Source organism: Oryctolagus cuniculus, chromosome 10 (genome assembly GCF_051225735.1).
Source record: "Oryctolagus cuniculus isolate XC-2025 breed Fujian yellow rabbit chromosome 10, ASM5122573v1, whole genome shotgun sequence".
NCBI lineage: Eukaryota > Metazoa > Chordata > Mammalia > Lagomorpha > Leporidae > Oryctolagus > Oryctolagus cuniculus.
Genome location: NC_142876.1, coordinates 28,092,470 through 28,111,789, shown reverse-complemented (window position 1 = coordinate 28,111,789; position 19,320 = coordinate 28,092,470). Strand labels below are relative to the sequence as shown.

General features: G+C 54.5%; 1 protein-coding gene across 2 annotated transcripts in view; it reads right to left on the bottom strand.

Moving 5' to 3' along the window:
- The window catches only part of MYO5B (myosin VB), a 329,807-nt gene extending 328,012 nt beyond the window's left edge, over positions 1-1,795 (bottom strand). Inside the window, exon 1 of one of the 2 annotated variants that reach the window (XM_070050187.2) lies at positions 1,336-1,795. In XM_070050187.2, the coding sequence (XP_069906288.2) occupies positions 1,336-1,362 (27 nt within the window). In that variant the 5' untranslated portion in view covers positions 1,363-1,795. The remainder of the gene's footprint in view (positions 1-1,335) is intronic. The other variant, XM_089305758.1, reaches the window with a different exon arrangement.
- Between the last annotated feature and the right edge of the window lie 17,525 nt (positions 1,796-19,320).

Below are 19,320 nucleotides of genomic sequence, written 5' to 3'. Positions count from 1 at the left end.
TTGTGTTTTTCAAAGTTAGGGTTCCAAAAAATTAGGGGCTATTCAATTGTCCATTAGCTTCGTGCATCGCAATTAGACACCGTCCAATAGGGGACTCCGGACTGCCTGAGCCTCCCGTTGAGTCACTCACTTTCCTTAGGACTAACCCCATCCCAGCTCAGAGCGCTCCACATTCCCCACCCCCACCCCCAGTCCCATTTCCTGATCGCCGGCTGGGGGGGGGGGGGGAGGACGGATGGCCCCCGCAAGACCACTACAGATCCAACACAGGCCCCGCGCCCCAAGCCGGAAAGCAGCCGCCCGGAGTCCTGTGCCCCTCGGCGAGCAGCGAGGGATCGCAAACTTCCCCCGGCGAGCAGGGGAGGCCCGCTGGGCGAGCCGAAGCCAGGTGAGGACGCGGAAGTGGCTCCTCCCTCCCGCCCCGACCTGCCGGGCCAGGTGTGAGCGCAGGGCGCTGTCAGACGCGTCCCAGCCGCGAGCCGGGCGTCGGGAACCCCAAAACTTTAAGTGGGCACAGGGCAGGCGGTTAAAGGCCCCAGCGGCAGGCTGAAACCCTCGCGGGCCCGGGCGGTTGCAGCGCGGCCGCGGGCGCTCAGGGAAGCGGCGGTCGGTCCCCAAGTTTAAGCGGCGCCACCGCTGCGGAACCCCGGCGTCTCCGCCCCGGCCGCACCTGCTCCCGGTTCTAAGCCCCAGGCCCCACACATCCGTCCCGACCTTCAGAGCATTCTGGAAATCTGCACCCACCCCCGGCTCGGCGCTGCCGGGACCCTCGCCCGGCTGTAATTGAAGCCCTCTTGGTGCCCACCCAGAGCGGCGGCCGAAAACGCCCACCCTTGGCGAATCCAAAGCGCGCTTCCCCGGGGCTCCCCGGCGCCCCTTGGCGTTCCAGGTTGGGTCCCCTTACTTCTGCGGCCCCAAGTCCTGGAACGAGCCCGGTCCCCCACCGCGGCGCTCGCCCAGGCTGGAACGCGGGAGGAAGGGAAGCCCAAAGGCGCGTCCTCAGGGGCCGGGGTCCTCGAGCCGGGGGAGGGGGGCCCCTAGCTGGGGTTCCGAGAACTCCGCGGGAGGCAACGCCAGGCGACGAGAACGCTGCTGGGTGGGTGGGCGTGTGGTGACGAGGGGGCGTCGGCCCAGGCGAGGGGCAGAGCCGCGGCGCCGCAGAGCAGGTGCTGCGGGGCCGCCCGCAACGCGCTCCCGCGGAGCCGCCAAAGTTTCTCCGGCACCCGAAGTTAGGGGCGCCGAGGACCGAGGTGAGCCGGACACCGTGCGGGGATCCCGCCGCCCGCCGCCCCCGGGAGCCGGTGGTCCCGCGCCCACCTGCGCCGCCGCACTCACCTGGCTGTACAGCTCGCTGACCGACATGACCCCGCGCGCCGGGCCGGAGCCCGGGCGCCGCGCTCGGGGGGCGGCGGGTCGCTGCTCCTGGCTGCCCCGGCGGCGCTCAGTCCGCGGCCGGCCCGCCTGGCGCCATCTTCCTGGGCTCGCCGGGAGTTTCTCCCTTTCCCCTTCCCCCGACCTGCCCAGCCGGCTTCCTGGAGGCGCCGCGGCCGGCTCGCTCGCGGCCGGCGCGACCTTTACTCCCGAGGTGGCGGCGGCGCCGCGGCGGCCGCGCAGGAGTTGCGAGCGGGCGGGGCAGGAGGCCGCGGCGCCGCTCCCCGCTCAGGTATGGGGAGGAGGTGCGGGCGGGCCGGAGCGCCGCGCGCGTCAGAGCGGGCGGCCCGTGCGCCGCGGTCGTCGCCGCCTTTGAGCCGGCCGGGCCCGGCTGGACGCGCCCTCCCGCGCCCCGGCCGCCCCCGCCGCCACGGGGTCCGCGGGGCCGGAGGCGGGGCGGGTGAGGCGCGGTGCTCCGGGAGCCGGCGTGGCCCGCCCCCTGCTGGACGCCGGTGCTCGCGGGCGCAGGTGCGCACCGGGGCAGGCACCTGCCGCACCTCGCTCCGCCGCCCGTGGGCAGGGCGAGCAGGTGGTGGCGCCGAGAAGAGGGGGAGGGGAAGGAGCCTGTACGCTTTTCTCTCGGTTTTACGTGGATACGCTCAAGATGCGACGTCCTCGTTATGAAAACCCGGTTACGCCGCAGCTCGCTAGTAAGGTTCCAAGATCGATCGTCTCTGCCGAACTGAGCCCCCGACGGCCGCGGTGCGTCTGGCCCGTGGACCCCAGGGACTGGCTTCTTTTCTGCGATGTCTTCTGCCGCCCCTGCCTCAGTTACGCGTGTCCCCTAGCCGCGTGGCACTTGGCGGCCTATAGCAACTTCCGTTGCTCTCCAAACTCCAGCAAGAAGTAGACATTTCAGCGCCCCCCCCCCCGCAAAAATAAAGAAGAAATATACTTGGCAGGCATCTGTGGAGGGAAAGCAGCCTCCGGCCCTTCACTCAGGCATGGTCTGAGAGTGGTCCTCACCCAGGAGAGCTTTCCGCCAGCTGGGGCAGGTGTGTCGGCGCCTCACTCCCTCCCCCAGGCGATTCTCAAATGCATCTCATCTGAGAGAGACCTTCCCACGTGGAACGCGAGAGCCCCGTGTTAATTCAGCGCAATACCTCCTATGGGTGCTCCCATAATAAGAATCACATGGACACCTTCAAGGCTTGAAAAAAAAAAAAAAAAAAGCCCCATCCCTAGGAATTCTGGTTTATCTGCGAAGGATGGAGGATGGAGAGGGGTGTGTCTGACTTTAAGTCTAAAACATGCTTCTTCCACGGCTGACCACTGCACCGACCAAAGTTTGGGCAACTTTCAATGGATCTGGCAAGAGCAGAAAGGATATGCCTCATTTTTCTCTCCCTCAAAACCCTTTTAGCATAGTTTGCCTCCTTGGGTTCCAGTAATTCCCCCCACACCAGCCATCCGCATCACCTGGGAACACGCTGGGAATGCAGATCATGGGGCTTCCGCCCAAACCTGCTGAATCAGCACCTCAGGGGGAGGGGGCGGCCGAGGGGCCGGCCCGCAATGTCTCAGCCATCTTTCCAGGCTGCTGGCTCTTTTCTGAACACGGAAGCCTCCCTGCCTCCCTCTCCGCTCCTCCCTCCGCCAGGCCGCCTCCGTGCCCCCATCGCTCTGCCAGCAAACCGTTCTCTCTATTGCATCTTGATTTTTTTTTTCCTCTCCTTTCCTGCTTCACTCTCCACCCCAGCCCCTCCGTGGTGCACTGGGCCTCGGCATTTCTGCACATGGCCATCCATCTCTTTGGCAAAAGCGCTGTCCTGGGTAAAGGGGCTGGAGCACGCTCCACTCCCAGGGGCTTCTGCTGGCAGCCAAGGGCGGGAGCAGCTGCTTCACTCCCTCCTGTCTGGACTCCGCCCCAGCCCGTGCTGTGGAAATTCTTTCCTCCTGGGAAGCGTGGGGTGGCCTCTGGCTCTGTCCACCGTGGTCCGCCGCCTCCTCCCTTGGCATCCATCACTATCCTTCTCTTTTCTGTCCCAGCCTCTCTGTGTGCTCCCGCAGCCCTGCTTCTTGTTCCTGGTACTTGAATAAAACTATGCCTTGTTTCCCAGAACTCGCTTTCTTTGCATCCACGCCCCCTGTCGGTGTGCTGTGAACACTCAGACTTAATTCCAGCCTGACTCCAGACTCGCCTTTCCACCTGCCAGAGAGGCGATGCCAGCAATCCCTCAGGGGTCTCTGCCCAACTTGAAAGGACTTTGCTTCCATATTTCTGCTCCACCTCCACCTGGTTTCCATCACACCTGGCACGAATCGAAAGCTGGGTTCACATTGACCAAACTGAATCACCTCCCTGGAGTAACTACCCTTGGCCAGAACTTTGTGAATGTCTAATCCCACAATCAGATAGCGTCTTGCCCTCTTTTGAATAATAGCAAAAACATTTTAAAACCTACCCTATGCCAGGAAATGTGCCACGTGACTTACTTCCATGATCTTGCTGAAACTTCTGAGCAACCTGATAAAGGAGTTGTGAATTCTGAAGCCCATTTCACAGATGAGCAAAGAGAGGGCAGGGAGGAGAGGAGTGCTCCAGGGCAGAGGACGCGTCTTCAGTTAAAGTCTCCTTCCGTAAGCTAAGCACTTGCTTCTCCTGTCCATGGCTCTTGAACTTCCGTTTGTATCAGGATTGCGGGAGCACCAGGGGATGCTCACTCTGACCCAGAGAGGTGGTCAGGGTCTGCGTGTTTAGTAAGTACCCCAGGTGGCAAAGGACCCGCACTTTGAGAAACATTTCTTTGTGCTCTGTAGTCTCTCCGAGTGAAGAGGAGACATGTGCTGAGAAGGCTGGGGCCTCTGTCCAGACAGGTGGGGGTTTCTGTCATACACAAGTGAGGAAGAACTGGAGCTGCCGGAGGACTGGCCTGTGCCTCTCAAAGTACTCCTTTGCCACACCTGTGTCACACCTCTCTCCCCCTCACCACTAGGATCCCGAAGGCAGGGACCACACCCAGCCTGCATTTGAATTCTCTGCATGTCCTAGAACTATGCCTTGCACAGAATAGATCTCAATAAATAGCAGGTGAGTTGAGGCAAATTTTGAGCCAGGTCATTAATTGGTGGGGTAGAGGAGAGAGAGAAGCAGCGGGTGGAAATAGCATAAGCAAAGGGGGGTGGGCATTTGGCATAGTGGTTTTCACGCAGCCCATACCACACTGTCTGCTAATGTGCACCTGCTAATGTGCACCCTGGGAGGCAGCAGGTGATGCTGCCTTGGTCCCTGCCACTTATGAGAGAGACCTGGATTGAGTTCCTGAGCTCCTAGCATCCAGCTGGGCCTTTCAAATAAATACATTTTTTAAGACTAGAGAAGGAATTCAATGAATAAGAAGCTTTCTTACTGTCTGGTACTTATGTGAAAGTGACTTATAAACTATAAATTAATACTCAGTGACAGTTAAAATTATTTTCTTATATTCAGTCCCCCAAGGAGATTCATGTCTTCTCCCTTTCCTGTTTAAACTATGCACAAATTCATAAAAAGCTACACAAAGCACAACTGGGACCTACTGTCAATGTCCAGGCTGAAGGGCAGGCAGCAGGGGCAGTGCTGAGAAGGACACAGGTTCACATCCTCTGCGGCCGAGCGCTGGGCTGTCCTCCTCCCCAAGACCATAGCTGCTCGTTCCTACCCCCCCCACGCCTCCCCCTCCTGCCTCACTGCATCCTGCAATTAAAAGTCCAACCTCTGATGCACTTCAAATGCTTCTTTTGTATTTGTTTTTATTTATCTGAAAGGCAGAGAGAGACCAAGACCTCCTACCATCTGGTTCACTCCCCAAATGCCCACACCCATGAGGGGCAGGTCATGCCTCAGCCAGGAGCCCAGAACTCCATCCAGGTCTGGCATGTGGGTGACAGAGCCCCCAGCGCTGCAGCCACCACCTCTCTCTCGCAGGGTGGCTCTCATACTTCGAAGTCTGCCTCTTCCAGATCACTGCTCTTGGATTATGTCAGGAATTCTGAAGTCTGCCCCGTGCCTTCACCGGGGCATGGGGCTGAATAAAGTGAATTCTGGATCTGAATGAGGAGAAGTAAAGCGTATTAACAGTTGGAAAAGCGACTCCCCAATGTGAAAAGGGAATGACTGGGCAAAGAGCAGGGAGCAAATGGATTTGACCCGAAACTGGGCATGGACTCCCTGACCCAGGATCAACTGGGTGGAGGTCAGCTCGCCCATTGCCTGATGAGTGCGTGTTCATCTCCCCTGAGTTTTGGACCACAGGGAATGGAGACCCCAGTAGCCCATGAGGCAGCCAGCCAGTGCTGTCCTTGAACATGGAGGGCCTCTCATCTTGAGGGGCCCATGACATCATCCTCACCTGCAATTTATTATCTCTCTCCTTACAGATTTTGAAGTGCTAGGTTGAGACTTACGAATTATAACAGAGAAATAGAAGTGTAATTGAAAGCGTACCCTATAACTAGAAAATGGGCAACGTGTTGAAATTGTTTTCCCAACAAGTGGTCATTAAGTCGCCGTGGCAGGCTCCCAGGGATCCTTATCTCCTAGTGCCCTGCTCTGTGCCATCTCTTCCCTCTGTGCACCGACTGGCTCTAGTGATTCGCCTCGAGCCGTAAAATACAACAAATGTGCTAGGATGTCATTTCCAAAATGAGTTTATTAACTTTTGCCTTGCAGGGACTCTCTGACGAGCTTGCTCTGTCCGTGTGGAGGGGCTCATAGTACAAGGAAGTGGGGTGGCCTCAGTGCAGCCCTTAGAAGACTGCATTCCTTACCTGAGTGGGCTTGCAAGCAGAATCGTCCTGAGCTGAGCCCTCAGATGAGACCACAGCCCCAGCTGACACTTTGGTTGGTGCACCTGCTACGCCCTGACACAGAAGACTCAGCCAAGCTGTGTCTAAGTTAAAGGGATCGTGAGGTGATCAGTGTGGGCTGTTTCAGAGGGCTGTTTGTTGTGCAGTGCTAGAGGACAAAGGCCATCTCAGACAAACGTGTCCTGGGATGATCAGCGTCACCCAGCAACCTTTCTCCGCCCCACCCCCTATCTGGTCAGGTTGCTTTTCCCTGTGCTCCTGCGGGTGCACACCCAGTCTTTGCAGAGTTGTTCTCCCATGCTCTGCCTTAAGGGAGTCGATTGCCGGATCCTAAAGATCCACATGCATTGCTTCCTGAACACAGCTTTGCCAAGACGCAGCCTGCAGTCAGAGGAGACCCATGGCCAGGCCGCCATTCCCACATGCCCTTCCCCCACTTTGCAGAAGACATGCTGTGGCTGGGAGATGGGGGCTCTGCCTGCGCGGTTAGTGATTCGCCATTGAGAATGCAGGTGTCTCTGAAGAAGGGGCCACACATTCCTCCACGGTCAGCTGGTTTGCAATTCTACGCTCTCGGCACAATCCAAGGAGGTCCTGATGCAGTGGTCAGCTGCCAGGTTATTAAAAATAATCTCTTGATGGATCACTCTGTGATTTTGGGCAACTCAGAAGGAATTCAAAGAATGGAAGGCCTCTGTCCTAACAAAGTTCCCCGTCTATTTATTTAAGTAAGCTAGGTTTCTCAGCTGTAGATCTATAAAAAATCAGAATAGATTTTTGAAGCTGAAGGATAATACTATTTGTGATAATTCAGTTTAGAATCATTTTAATATTTCTTTCACCACTGGAAATTTTAAAAATATATTGACTTTTTAAAAAAAGATGTATTTATTTACTTGAAAGTCAGAGTTAGACAGAGAGAGAAGGCAAAGCAGAGAGAGAGAGAGAGAGAGAGAGGTCTTCTACCAGCTGGTTCACTCCCCAGATGGCCACAATGGCCGGAGCTGTGCCAATCCAAAGCCAGGAGCCAGGAGCTCCTTCCAGGTCTCCCACGTGGTACAGGGGTCCAAGGACTTGGGCCATCCTCCACTGCTTTCCCAGGCCACAGCAGAGAACTGGATCAGAAGAGGAGCAGCCGGGACTAGAACTGGCGCCCATATGGGTTGTCGGCGCTTCAAGCCAGGGCTTTAACCCGCTGTGCCACAGCGCTGGCCCCTACATTGTCTTTCAAAACTCCTTTGGACGGAATGGGAACCAGGAAGCCTGATGCAATGCCTGTGGGCTGGAGGACAGCCGCTTCCACGGCTCACCGGATTAGGACTGCGTCAGGTCAGGATGAAAGCGGTGCTCACAGCCCCAGGGCCAGGATGCTCTGCAGCCATCTCTGAGTCTCTGTCCCGGGCAGTGCAGACACAGCTGTCACCTTCACCTTTTCTAAGTCAGCACTCAGCCCGAGATGGCCTAAGTAGTGACTTCTGTTTCTGTGTGGATGGGGCGACCATGACACAGACCTGGACAGCCCCACCCTTCCACTGGTGGGGGCGGGTGCTGAGGGTGGAGGCCGTTCCCTGGGAGGATGGCTGAGGACAATGGGGCTGTTTGGTTTGGGGACTGAGGATTGGTGAGAGAGGCTTTGCTCCCCGCTGGGCGACCCGACTCTGCTGGGATGTGAGATTGACTTCTTGGGAAAAGTGAGCATCTAATGCCTCCCAGAACCTCCCAACTCTCTGTCCACAGAGGCTGTTCACAAAAGAGAAGGGCTACAGTGTCAATAATTGTAACAGACACTCCCCGTGGGCAGGGATGTATCTATCACATGGAGGGAAGGGAGGAGAAAGATGAGGAGGCATGGAATTAGAAGAAGCATAGATGTCACTGCCTGTTTATGCCCACGGTCAACCCTCTCCCACCCCCCACCCCTGCCCCAAGGACGGAGCCTCTGGTCCTCCAGGAAACACTGCCCTCACCAGTGCCTGCCCTCCCATGAGCACTTGCCTTCCTGGGAATTGAAGAAATCCCAGAATCTCAACACCAGCATCATTGCGCCCTCTTGTGGGCATTTTTCCCGACCGCAAGTTTTATGTTTGCTTTTTCTCTCATTCTCTAATATTCCATAACTCCTTGATTTTTGAAAAGTCATAACGGGAAGGCTGTGTCAGTGCTTCCACTTTACAGATCAGAAAACTTGGGCGTGGAGAGGGAGGCGGGGTCTGCCTACAGGCACACAGCGGGTTTGTGGTGGCCACTGCTGGGAAGAAGTAGGCAGTGCCCCCCGACATCCACCTTGCTCAGCAAGCTAACCCTTCAACCCACCACACCTGTCAAAACAGAAGCAATGACCCAGGATCCTGGACACCTGGCTCCAGGTGAGCCGTTTCCTACCCTGAGACAGAGTAAGGGGGCTCAGATCACAGGCTCCTCGGGGCTGGGTCTCCAGCTTGTGCTGGTTGCATAACCTGAACATTAACAGAGCCTGTCTGGAATGTGACATCTGATTCCGAGTCCTACCCATCCTTTAGGGCAGGGAATCAGCATTGGCTACACATTGGAATCACCTGGGAATTTACTGCAAAAAGCCTGATCCTCAGGACTCCTTCCAGCGGCTGCACTTAATTATCTGCAGTGTGCACTGTAAACACGTCCCAGGGGACCATAAGGCAGCTCCAAGGTCAAGAGCCTCTGCTGTGGGCCCCATTCCATGCCCCACCTTCTCCGCAAAGCCTTCCCACCTCCCTGCCTGTCCCAGACCTGGGACTTAGAATGTCTAACATACTTTGAGATGCCTCAGTGCCCTGTTACTTTGAGCTTTCTGGGCTGTTCAGACAACATGTTCTCAAGAATGTGCATTCCAGGGAGATCAGTGGGCACACCAGGAAAGGCTACATCAATCACCAAGTCTTGGCTAATAAGAATGCCACAATGAATTCTCACTGGTGGAAGTGGCAACTTGTGAAATAACAGGAGGGTGTTAGAAGTTGCTCTCTGGTGGAAGCAGAAATATTCAGGATTTGGGGATTGGGTATGACACTCCCTACCCTTCCCAGACCAGAATCCAGACAGCCCTGCAGCCTGCAACACCAGGGAGGGCGCCCAGGGCTGGATCCCGCTGTGTCCAGCTGCTGGCTGGAGAGGGGTTTTGGTTGCATAATGGTGATTAGAAGCATGAAGTCCTGCCTCTGAAATGATGAGATGAATGGATCTCTCTTACTTGCCATTGAAGGCTTGTTTAACGCGTGTCTCTATATGTGGCCCCATGTGACCTGGAACTGCTTTTTTATAAAATCAAATGAGGCCGTCCAGTGGGGCTGGGGTCTTTGGCCCTCGGACAGAGGTAGAATGTCCTTCACACGCAAGCTGTCAGCTGTGGCTGGAAAGCCTAACTCCAGACCGACCGCATCTCCCCCACTAACAGCTTTGTGAGCTATGTGTGTGACCTCCCAGCCTTGAATCACTCCTCCAGGGTGGCTGCAATCTTTTACTCAGAGCTGGCAGAGGAGGGGACTGAGCCCCTAAGGAGATGGACAGTCTCCAGGGGACCCCCCTATCTCCATGACCCCCAAGCCAATCAATATACGTATGTGAAACCCCCTGTCCAATGGGCACCCCCAGTAGAATGAACAGATGAACAGAGTAATGCCTTAAAAACCCAGGACCCGGCCAGCGCCGCGGCTCACTAGGCTAATCCTCCGCCTTGCGGCGCTGGCACACCGGGTTCTAGTCCTGGTCGGGGCGCCGGATTCTGTCCCGGTTGCCCCTCTTCCAGGCCAGCTCTCTGCTGTGACCCGGGAGTGCAGTGGAGGATGGCCCAAGTGCTTGGGCCCTGCACCCCATGGGAGACCAGGAGAAGCACCTGGCTCCTGCCATCGGATCAGCGCGGTGCGCCGGCCGCAGCGCGCCAGCCGCGGCGGCCATTGGAGGGCGAACCAATGGCAAAAGGAAGACCTTTCTCTCTCTCTCTCTCTCTCTCCACTCTACCTGTCAAAAAAAAAAAAAAAAAAAAAAAAAAAAAACCGGGACCCCTCCTCACAGCCAGTGTCCCGCTCGGGCACTCTGTCTGCTCTCCTCTTGGACCAGACGCTTTTCTGTCGCTTGCAAGTCAAGTAAGTTTCTTTTCTGTCTAATAAAGTTTCTGCCTCCTTGCAAATCGTCTTCCTGGCTTTTCATTTCTATACTAAGCTGAGGAAAAGAACCCACAAAACTCACTCTGCCCTCTCCCCCGTGACCGGTAACATCAAGCTTCTTGGGACACCACTTATCTACCAAAACCTAAACAGGGGCTGGCGCTGTGATGTAGTGGGCTAAGCTGTCGCCTGTAGTGCCAGCATCCCATATGGGTTCCTATGCCCTAACACACCTGGGAAAGCAGCGGAAGATGGCCCGAGTCCCTGGGGCTCTGCACCCATGTGGGAGACCCAGAAGAAGCTCCCGGCTTCGGCCTGGCCCAGCCCTGGCCATTGCTGCCATTTGGGTAGCAAACCAGCAGATGGAAGACCTCTCTCTCGCCTTTCAAATAAAGTCTTTAAACAAAAGAAATCTATAAGAAAAATCTAATTTCCTGTCTTTCCCTCCCACCCAACTACAAGGTAAGCTCCATGAAAGCAGCGACTTTGTCTTGTCCACTGCTGAGCTCCCGGACTGTAGAAAAGTGGCATTTTCGTGGCTGATGCCCCTCAGTGTGGGTGATGCCCCCCGGTGTGGGTGATGCCCCCCGGTGTGGGTGATGCCCCTCAGTGTGGGTGGTGCCCCTCGGTGTGGGTGGTGCCCCTCGGTGTGGGTGATGCCCCTCAGTGTGGCTGATGCCCCTCGGTGTGGGTGATGCCCTCGGTGTGGGTGATGCCCCTCGGTGTGGGTGATGCCCCTCAGTGTGGGTGATGCCCCCCGGTGTGGGTGATGCCCCTCGGTGTGGGTGATGCCCCTCGGTGTGGGCGGTGCCCCTCGGTGTGGGTGATGCCCCTCGGTGTGGGTGATGCCCCCCGGTGTGGGTGATGCCCCTCAGTGTGGGTGGTGCCCCTCGGTGTGGGTGGTGCCCCTCAGTGTGGGTGATGCCCCTTGGTGTCAGCTGCCGAGAGCCTCCGCCTGTGCAGTCACAGCCACCGAGGGCAGCCGCACAGGTGAGCTTTCCCTCGTGCAGGTGACTGCCCAGCTTCTCTTTGGGGGCTGGGCTTGGGGGCGGGGGTTCCCAAGGCTGAAAGCACCCGGGAGACAAGCCAGAGAGAACAATAAAGCAGAAAGAAGCCTCTCCGTCTTTGCAATTTTACCGATTTCGCAAGAGCGATTCAGAGAGTGCAGTCAACTGCAGAAAAGACCTCGTGCATCCAAACTGTGCATAATTCAGATGAGCGGCTTTTAAACGCTCCAGCCTTGCAGAAAGCAGTCGTCTGCCGCAGCCTTGGAGCTTGCGCAGAGACACTGGGGCTGTGGCTCCAGCCTGTCATGGGCAATGATTCATTCTTTTTTGGTACCGCTTTGTATTTCTAGGTCTCCATTATTAAAATATGAACATCCCTAAAGGGAAAGTGCATTAACAGTGGTTCAGACTCACTGTTCTTCCCTGCTGTGACCCCTACTCTTGTCCCCTGGCCTCCAAGCACCTGCTAGCCCCAAACTTCCCTCGCTGGCCTCGTCTGGCTTCTGGTGGTCTCCCTGCCAGGCCTGGTATCCTGTGGTGCTCACCCCTCACGTTGATTAAGGGCCTGCCTTACCCAGGATGACCTCATCCTATCCGTGCAGATCTGTGATGACCCCATTTCCAAGTAAGATCACCTTATGAGGCACTGAGGGCTAAGGCACCTACATATCTTTCTGGGGAGACACAACTCAACCCGCACCAGGGGCCATCCAAGGATGTGCTGGCCGAGTGGACATCTTCCCTTCCGAGTGAAAGACATGGAGCTGCTATGGGTTTGTATGACCCAAAGCCTTTCTTCCTTTCTTTACCCACTTATCCCACAAACAGTGGTAGAGGCAGGCATTTGGTAAACACATGAGCCAAAAGAGTGATGGGCAGACCCCTCCCCAGGGAGCCCCCAGCTGGTGAGCAGAAGCAAAATTGGTCCCGGGCAGTGAGAGGCATTCCCCTCCATTTAGGGCCCTCTAGAAGCGGCCGGCTGCTGGTGCCCGCGGTAGCTCTGGCATCCCTAGACTGGGCAGCCTCGGTAGGTGAGGAGGCCCACGAGTTAGGATTTCGTGTGCGTGCACCAGCTAGAAGCTCATACCCCAGTTCTACTACAACGTGTGTTACTCTACAAATAAGGTTGCAAAACTCTCACGCGGAAGCCGGCTTTGGGTCCAAGGGCTTTGTCACTCCTGCTCACTCTCATCTTAGAGGTCATTCCTCTGGAGAGGTCATTGTCGGGGTCCTGACTCCCCGCTGCTCACCCCTCAGGGATCACCACACGCAAGCCCAGCCCAGAGCCACAGCCAGCTTGAAGACCAAAGGCAGTAAGCCGTCCAGCCCGGTGCCGATGCCCGGCTTCCCTGGGACTCCGCTGGGACTCCAGGCACGGGGACCTGCTGCAGTCCTTACAGCCACGCCTCTGTCGTCCGCTCATCTCATCCTCTTCTCTGGCCCACGAGCGTCCTCATCTTTAGCCAATTCCCTGGGACCAGCCTGAGTCACCGCAGTTTTCTGTCAGTCTCTGATCCTGTCTGTAAGGCCAGGGTTCATGACTTTGCCCCATTATTTGCAGTAGATTCCCTCTGATGACTGACTTGCCTCTCTGTTGCCTCTGCATTGCTGGTGCTGTGATTTGCTCATCTGTGGGAATGGGACCTTCCTGCTCTCCCCTGGGGCTGAGGGGAGGCGGGCAGTCCACTTGGCATTGGGATCAGGGTTCTAATCAGGGCCTTGCAGCACCATAAAACTCACCTTTGTTGCCACCAAAGTACTCACTTGCTTGTGCTGGGAGGAAAGAAGTGGGGTAACTTGTTTGCCAGAACATTCGGGGTTGAGACTGTGGATGGCACAGCCAAGTTTTCCACCATAGCCTGAGATCTGTGTCAGACCCAGGAGACACAGGCTGCCCCTGTACGGCTGGGTTGTCATCACCGCTGGCTGGGTCTAGCAATGTTTCATGTCTTTTAATCCCTTCATGTGTGTTGAGAAATCTCTCCACCTGTGCTGAGATATACACGGGGCAGGTGTTCTGGCACAGCAGGTTAAGCCGCTGTGTGGGATGCCTGCATCCCGTATCAGAGTGCTGGTTCAAGTCCTGGCTACTCTGCTTCCAATCCAGCTCCCTGCCAATGCTTCTGGAAAGCAGCAGGTGAAGCCTCAAGTACTTGAGTTCCTGCCACCCACATGAGAGCCCAGATGGAGTTCCTGACTCCTGGCTTTGGCTTGGCCCAACCCTGGCTGTTGCAGACATTTAGGGAATGAACCAGTAGATGGAAGATCCCTATCTGTCTCTTTCACTATGCCTTTCAAATAGATAAACTTTTATTTTTAAAAAAAGAGAGCGATTCTGATATTAAACGTGTAATTTGAGGGGCTGATGCTGTGGCGTAGCAGGTAAAGCCACTGCCTGCGGTGCCGGCATCCCATATAGACTCCATTTTGGGTCCCAGATACTCCACTTCTGATCCACCTTCCTGCTAATGGCCTGGAAAAGGCAGTGAAAAAATAGCCCAAGTTCGTGGAACTCTGCTATCCTCATGGGAGACCTGGTTGAAGCTCCTGACTCCTGTCTGTGGCCTGGCCCAGCCCTGGCCATTGTGGCCACCTGGGGAGTGACCCAGCAGATGGAATATTCCTTTCTCTGTCTTTCCCTGTATCTCTGTGACTCTGATTTTTAAGTAAATAAATATATCTTTTTTTTTTTTTTATTAACTTGAAGAGTGAGCATTTGGCACAGCCATTAAGACACTACTTGGGATGCCTGCATCTCACATGGCAGTGCCTGGGTTTGACTCCTGGCTCTGCCCCCAGTCACAGCTGCCTGCTAATGTCCACCTGGGGAAGCAGCAGGTGATGACTGATGATTCAGGGAGCTGGGGCCCTGTCACTCAGGTGGGGGGCATGGATCGAGTTCCAGGCTCCTGCTTTGGCCAAGCCCAACCTCAGCTATTGTGGGCATCTGGGGAGTGAACCAGTGATTAGGGGATCTCCCGTCATCTGTCCATCTCTCTTTCTCTGTCTCTGTGCCTTTCAAATAATAAAACATTTAAAAGCAGTTTAAAAAGGAAAAGAAAGTGTAACTTGACACCACACACAAGCAGGTGGAAAAAGCATGGCAGGGTCAAGTTTGTGCTGCAACAGAGGCCTAGAGCCATCGGGCAGCTCTTTCTCTTCCGAGGCTAATGGTTCAGTGGACTGGGACGTAGCTGCGTGCTTGGCCAAAACCACCAGAGAGCAACAAGCACATTCCCTTTGACCTAGAAACTGCACATCTGAATTCACTTTCCTGACGTCCTCACAAATGCACGCAGGAAACCGTGTGAGTTTGCTCACAGCTGCATGATCTGAAACAACCAAAGGTTGCAAACCTCCTGAACGGTCCACCTGTGGGAGTCTCCTGCTGCATTAAGCCCCAGTGAGATCTGTCCACAGAGGCCTTGACCCAAAGCTCGGTCACAGCCACACCAGGAGTGAGTTTGCCAGAACGTTTTCCGGTGAGGAATCGTGCACATGGGACTGGGACAGGCTGGGAGGGGTCAGACAGAGGAGGAGGAGAACTGGCTGTGGGTGGGCAGCCATGTGTCTTCTTTTTTATTTTTTTTAAGATTTATTTATTTATTTGAGAGGCAGAGTTACGGAGAGGTCTTCCCTTTGCTGGTTCACTCCCCAAATGGCCGCAACAGCCGGAGCTGGGCTGATCCAAAGCCAGGAGCCAGGAGCTTCTTTGGGTCTCCCAGGCAGGTGCAGGGGCCCAAGGACTTGGGCCTTATTCTGGTGCAGTAGCTTTCCCAGGTATAAGCAGGGAGGTGGATTGGAAGTGGAACAGCTGGGACTCAAACCGGCGCCCATATGGGATGCCATCGCCACAGGTGGAGGCTTAACCTACTACGCCACTGTGCCAGCCCCTGCTATGTGTTCTTGTGGGAGAAAAACTACGAGAGTTCTGTGTTGGGGGTGGGACAGCAGGGACCCTGCACAGTGGGAAGCCAAGAGTTTAGGGTTCTTCTGGGCTGGAAAAGAGCTGAATATTGTACGAAGGGGGTGTGGGAGGCTGAAGGCAGACACAGGAACCGACAGAGGCCAACCTGACACTTGCTTCCCCATCGTGACCTGGTGTGTGGATGACCCCTGCTGCAAGCAAGGGCACTTCCTGGCCAAGCATCGACAAGAGGCCCCCGCTCCCTGACGGCACAGGGACGGACGCATTTGCAGGCCTCTTTGGGAAACCACAGCCGATCTGAGCCGTTTCCGCTCTTGCCTTTGGCTGCACATCAGTTTCTCCAGCCTGTGGCCCCAGACTAAGGACCTGACGGGCAGTATTCACCGTGAAAACGATTCTTCATTCTGTGCAACTGCCCCGCGTCCTCTGCAGCCTCTCTTCCGCACGCCCTGATCGTCTGCACATCCCTCGAGCTGCCGCCGGCCTCTCTCCCCTGGCAGGTGCCAGACCCCAGGCTGCTTCACTGGGCTTCAGCAGGATTGTGCACTTGGGCCTTCAGAAACACGGCCAGCATGGCCACAGCTGGCCCCTGAGAGCGAGGATCTGAAAGACTGCTTCCTGCAGGGGCCTCAGCTTCCAGTACCGGGAGAGGCACATGCTTGCATGCACCTCTCTCTCTCTCTCTCTCTCTCTCTCTCTCTCTCACACACACACACACAGGGCCAGCCAACCCCAGACAGAACATTCCATAAGGAAACAGTGCTACTGCTCCCACCCCACCTCGCTGTGACTGTAGCTATGAACAGAGTTGAAGAATAAAACCCACGGCCCCAGCTCCTCCTCTATCTCCTCTTCTTCCATTTGGACCAGGGCCATCAGCATTTACTCAAAGCCTACTGTGTGCATGGTGTTCGTTTTGAGCACTTACCTACATTTTCACATGAGGATTCCCAACAAAATGGGGTTTTAATTTTTTGTTTTCACATTTTAAAAGATTTTTTGAAAGGCAGAGTTATAGAGAGAGAGAGAGAGAGAGGATTTTGCTTTTTCTCACCTGTAAAAATGGGTCTTTTTTGGTCTGTCCCAACATACTGAGACCTCCTCCCAAGGAAAACATTCCAACTGAGTCAAGTTCACTTCTCACTGTGGCCTGCCCCCAATAGACTCGACTCCAAGTGCCATGTGAGGTCCACACAACTTAAAAGTCCAGTTTGGGGCTGGCACTGTGGCATAGAGGGTAAAGCTGCTGCCTGCAGTGCTGGCACCCCATATGGGCACTGGTTCAAGACCTGGCTGCTCTACTTCCAATCCAGCACCCACGTGGGAAGACCTGGAGGAAGCTCCTGGCTCCTGGCTTCAGATCTGGGCAGCTCCAGCTGTTGCAGCCAACTGGGGAGTGAACCAGCAGATGGAAGACCTTGCTCTCTCTCTCTCTCTCTCTGCCTTTCCTTCTCTCTCTATGTAACTCTTTCAAATAAATAAATAAATCTTTAAAAAAAAAAAGCCCAACTGGAAGCCTTCCCTGATGGCCCCAGTCGTAACAAACTTCTCCCTTTTCCAAAACACCTGAGCAGCAGTGACGTGTCTCCAGAGTGTGACTTGGACTGTACCACCCTCCTCCAAGTTACCAAATAAACATAAAACCTAAGCAACACCATGCGCTGCTATTCAAATGCAGGTCCAACACACCTCTTTCCAATCCTGTCTTCCCACCAGAGGCTTTCCTTAAACACGGGCTACACGTGGGAATTCTGGAGCCTTCTTAGTATGACCATAAGTCTACTCCATACACTCAAGACGGCACTTGCCTATATGTTGCTTTGTATGTTGTCCTCAGTTATTTCTTGTCTCTAGATCAGGATCAGCAACAAAACTATAAGTAACTAACCAGCCAAAATTCTGCCATTCTTTTCTGCAAAGGGCTTAATATAGCCATGAGAGCACTAGTTTCTGAACACTTTTGATATGCCCTGAAATATAACACACTTTGTAAATTGGGCAGATTAATTGCATTCATATTATTTGTGGTTGTAATGCTGATACAATGAATAACTGTTAGTGTTCTTATCACTGCATTTGTCATCGATTTCTCCAGCCATTAAATGCAATTTATAAAAAGCCAATTAAGCTTTAAACTGCTGCTATTTCCAAGGTAACACTGTACTTTTTCATTACATCTTAGAACACTGTACTCAGCATATTTTGTAGGCTGATGGAGGAAGCCTCTCAAGACCGACTCTGGCATCTGTGACATGCATATCAATAAACACGCCTTATTTATTTCCAATCACACACCTCCCCAGTCTAGGAATGTTTATTCCCTGTTACGTTCAAATAGCAGTTGCAGTTGATTTACATACTGGGTAACCAGTGTTTCTCATGGGCTTCCTCAAATTCACAGCTCGGGAGTGGCTTTAACTCCTGTGCAGCACAGGTTCACAATCCTTTTTTTTAGGATTTTATTTATGTATTTAAGAGGTAGAGTTATAGACAGTGAGAAAGAAGAGACACAGAGAGAGGTCTTCCATCTACTGGTTCACTCCCCAGATGGCCACTATGGCCGGAGCTGGGGCTATCTGAAGCCAGGAGCCAGGAGCCAGGAGCTTCTTCAGGTCTCCCACATGGGAGATGGGAGTGGGACGGGCATGTGTGTAATGAGTAAGATGCTAATTGAGATACCTACATCCCACGTCCTGCTCCTGATTCCAGCTTCTGTTAATGTGCACTCTGGGAGTCAACAGGTGATGGCCCAAGTGGTTGGGTCCATACCACTGACATGGAAGGCATGGATTGATTTCCTGGCTTCTGGCTTCAACCTGATCCAACCCCAGCTGTTTCGGCATTTGGAGAGTGAACCAGCGGATGGGAGAATTCCTTCTCAATCTCAATCTCTCTCTCTTTCTCTCTGTCTGTCTCTGTCTCTGTATCTCTCATCCCCCAACCCCCATGTGTACACTCCCTCCCTCTTAAAAAATAATTAATTTGGGGGCCTGCTCTGTGGCACAGCAGGTAAAGCCGCCACCTCCAGTGCCGGCACCCCATACGGCTGCCCGTCCAAGTCCCAGCTGCTCCACTTCTGATCCAGCTCTCTGCTATGGCCTGGGAAAGCACTGGAAGATGACCCAAGTCCTTGGGGCCCTGCACCCGTGTGGGAAGACCCTGAGGAGGCTCCTGGCTCCTGGCTTCAGATCGGCTCAGCTCCAGCCATTGGGGCCAGTTGGGAAGTGAACCAACAGATGGAAGACCTCTCTCTCTCTTTCTCTCTCTCTCTCTGTCTGTCTCTCCTACTCTCTCTGTATAACTCTTTCAAATAAATAAATCTTAAAAAAAAAAAAAAACCAGTTAGCTGCCATTATCGATTTTTGATCTGAAACAGGGAAAAGTCAGGGTGATTACGTGAACATTGTCAGTATCAAAATGATACTGACCAACGATGAAACCAAACTACATGGAGCTGGGAGGTCAGGAAGGGGAGGGGGTCCTTACTCACAATTTGCCTGACCACAGGAACTAGCACACAGGATTCCATCGAATTGCAACCTTGCAGAAGAGCTACCCTTCGAGGACATCCACCCAAGGGCATCCATCCACCCGGCAACTGCTCATTCACCTTAGACCACCTTGTTATTAACCCTTGTAGCCAAGGATTATGCACAACAATTTACATAAGCCTCCTCCTTTAAAAACCTGTGCCTTGTTTTGCCTCCCTGAGGTGTGCCAATGGTTCCCCACTGCACTTGTCTGCTGGATCTGCAAATCCCCTGTCACTCACCCCTCAATAAACTCATTGCTTCTTTATAGTTTTTCTCCCCATTTGTCAGGTGGACAATAAGTGTACAAAGTAATTGGAATTCAGCGCCAGCAAAGTGTGGCCAGGTTCCCTTGACAGCAGCTGGAGTCACCAGCAGTATGCACACTGACAACTTCTGTTCACGTGATAAGTCCAGGGGGATACTCTGCTGTCTGAAGTAGACCGAGCGTAGGCTCTCCCGGCCTGGCTTATGAAAAGTACAACAAATGAGGCCCTCCGAGGATGTGAAACTTG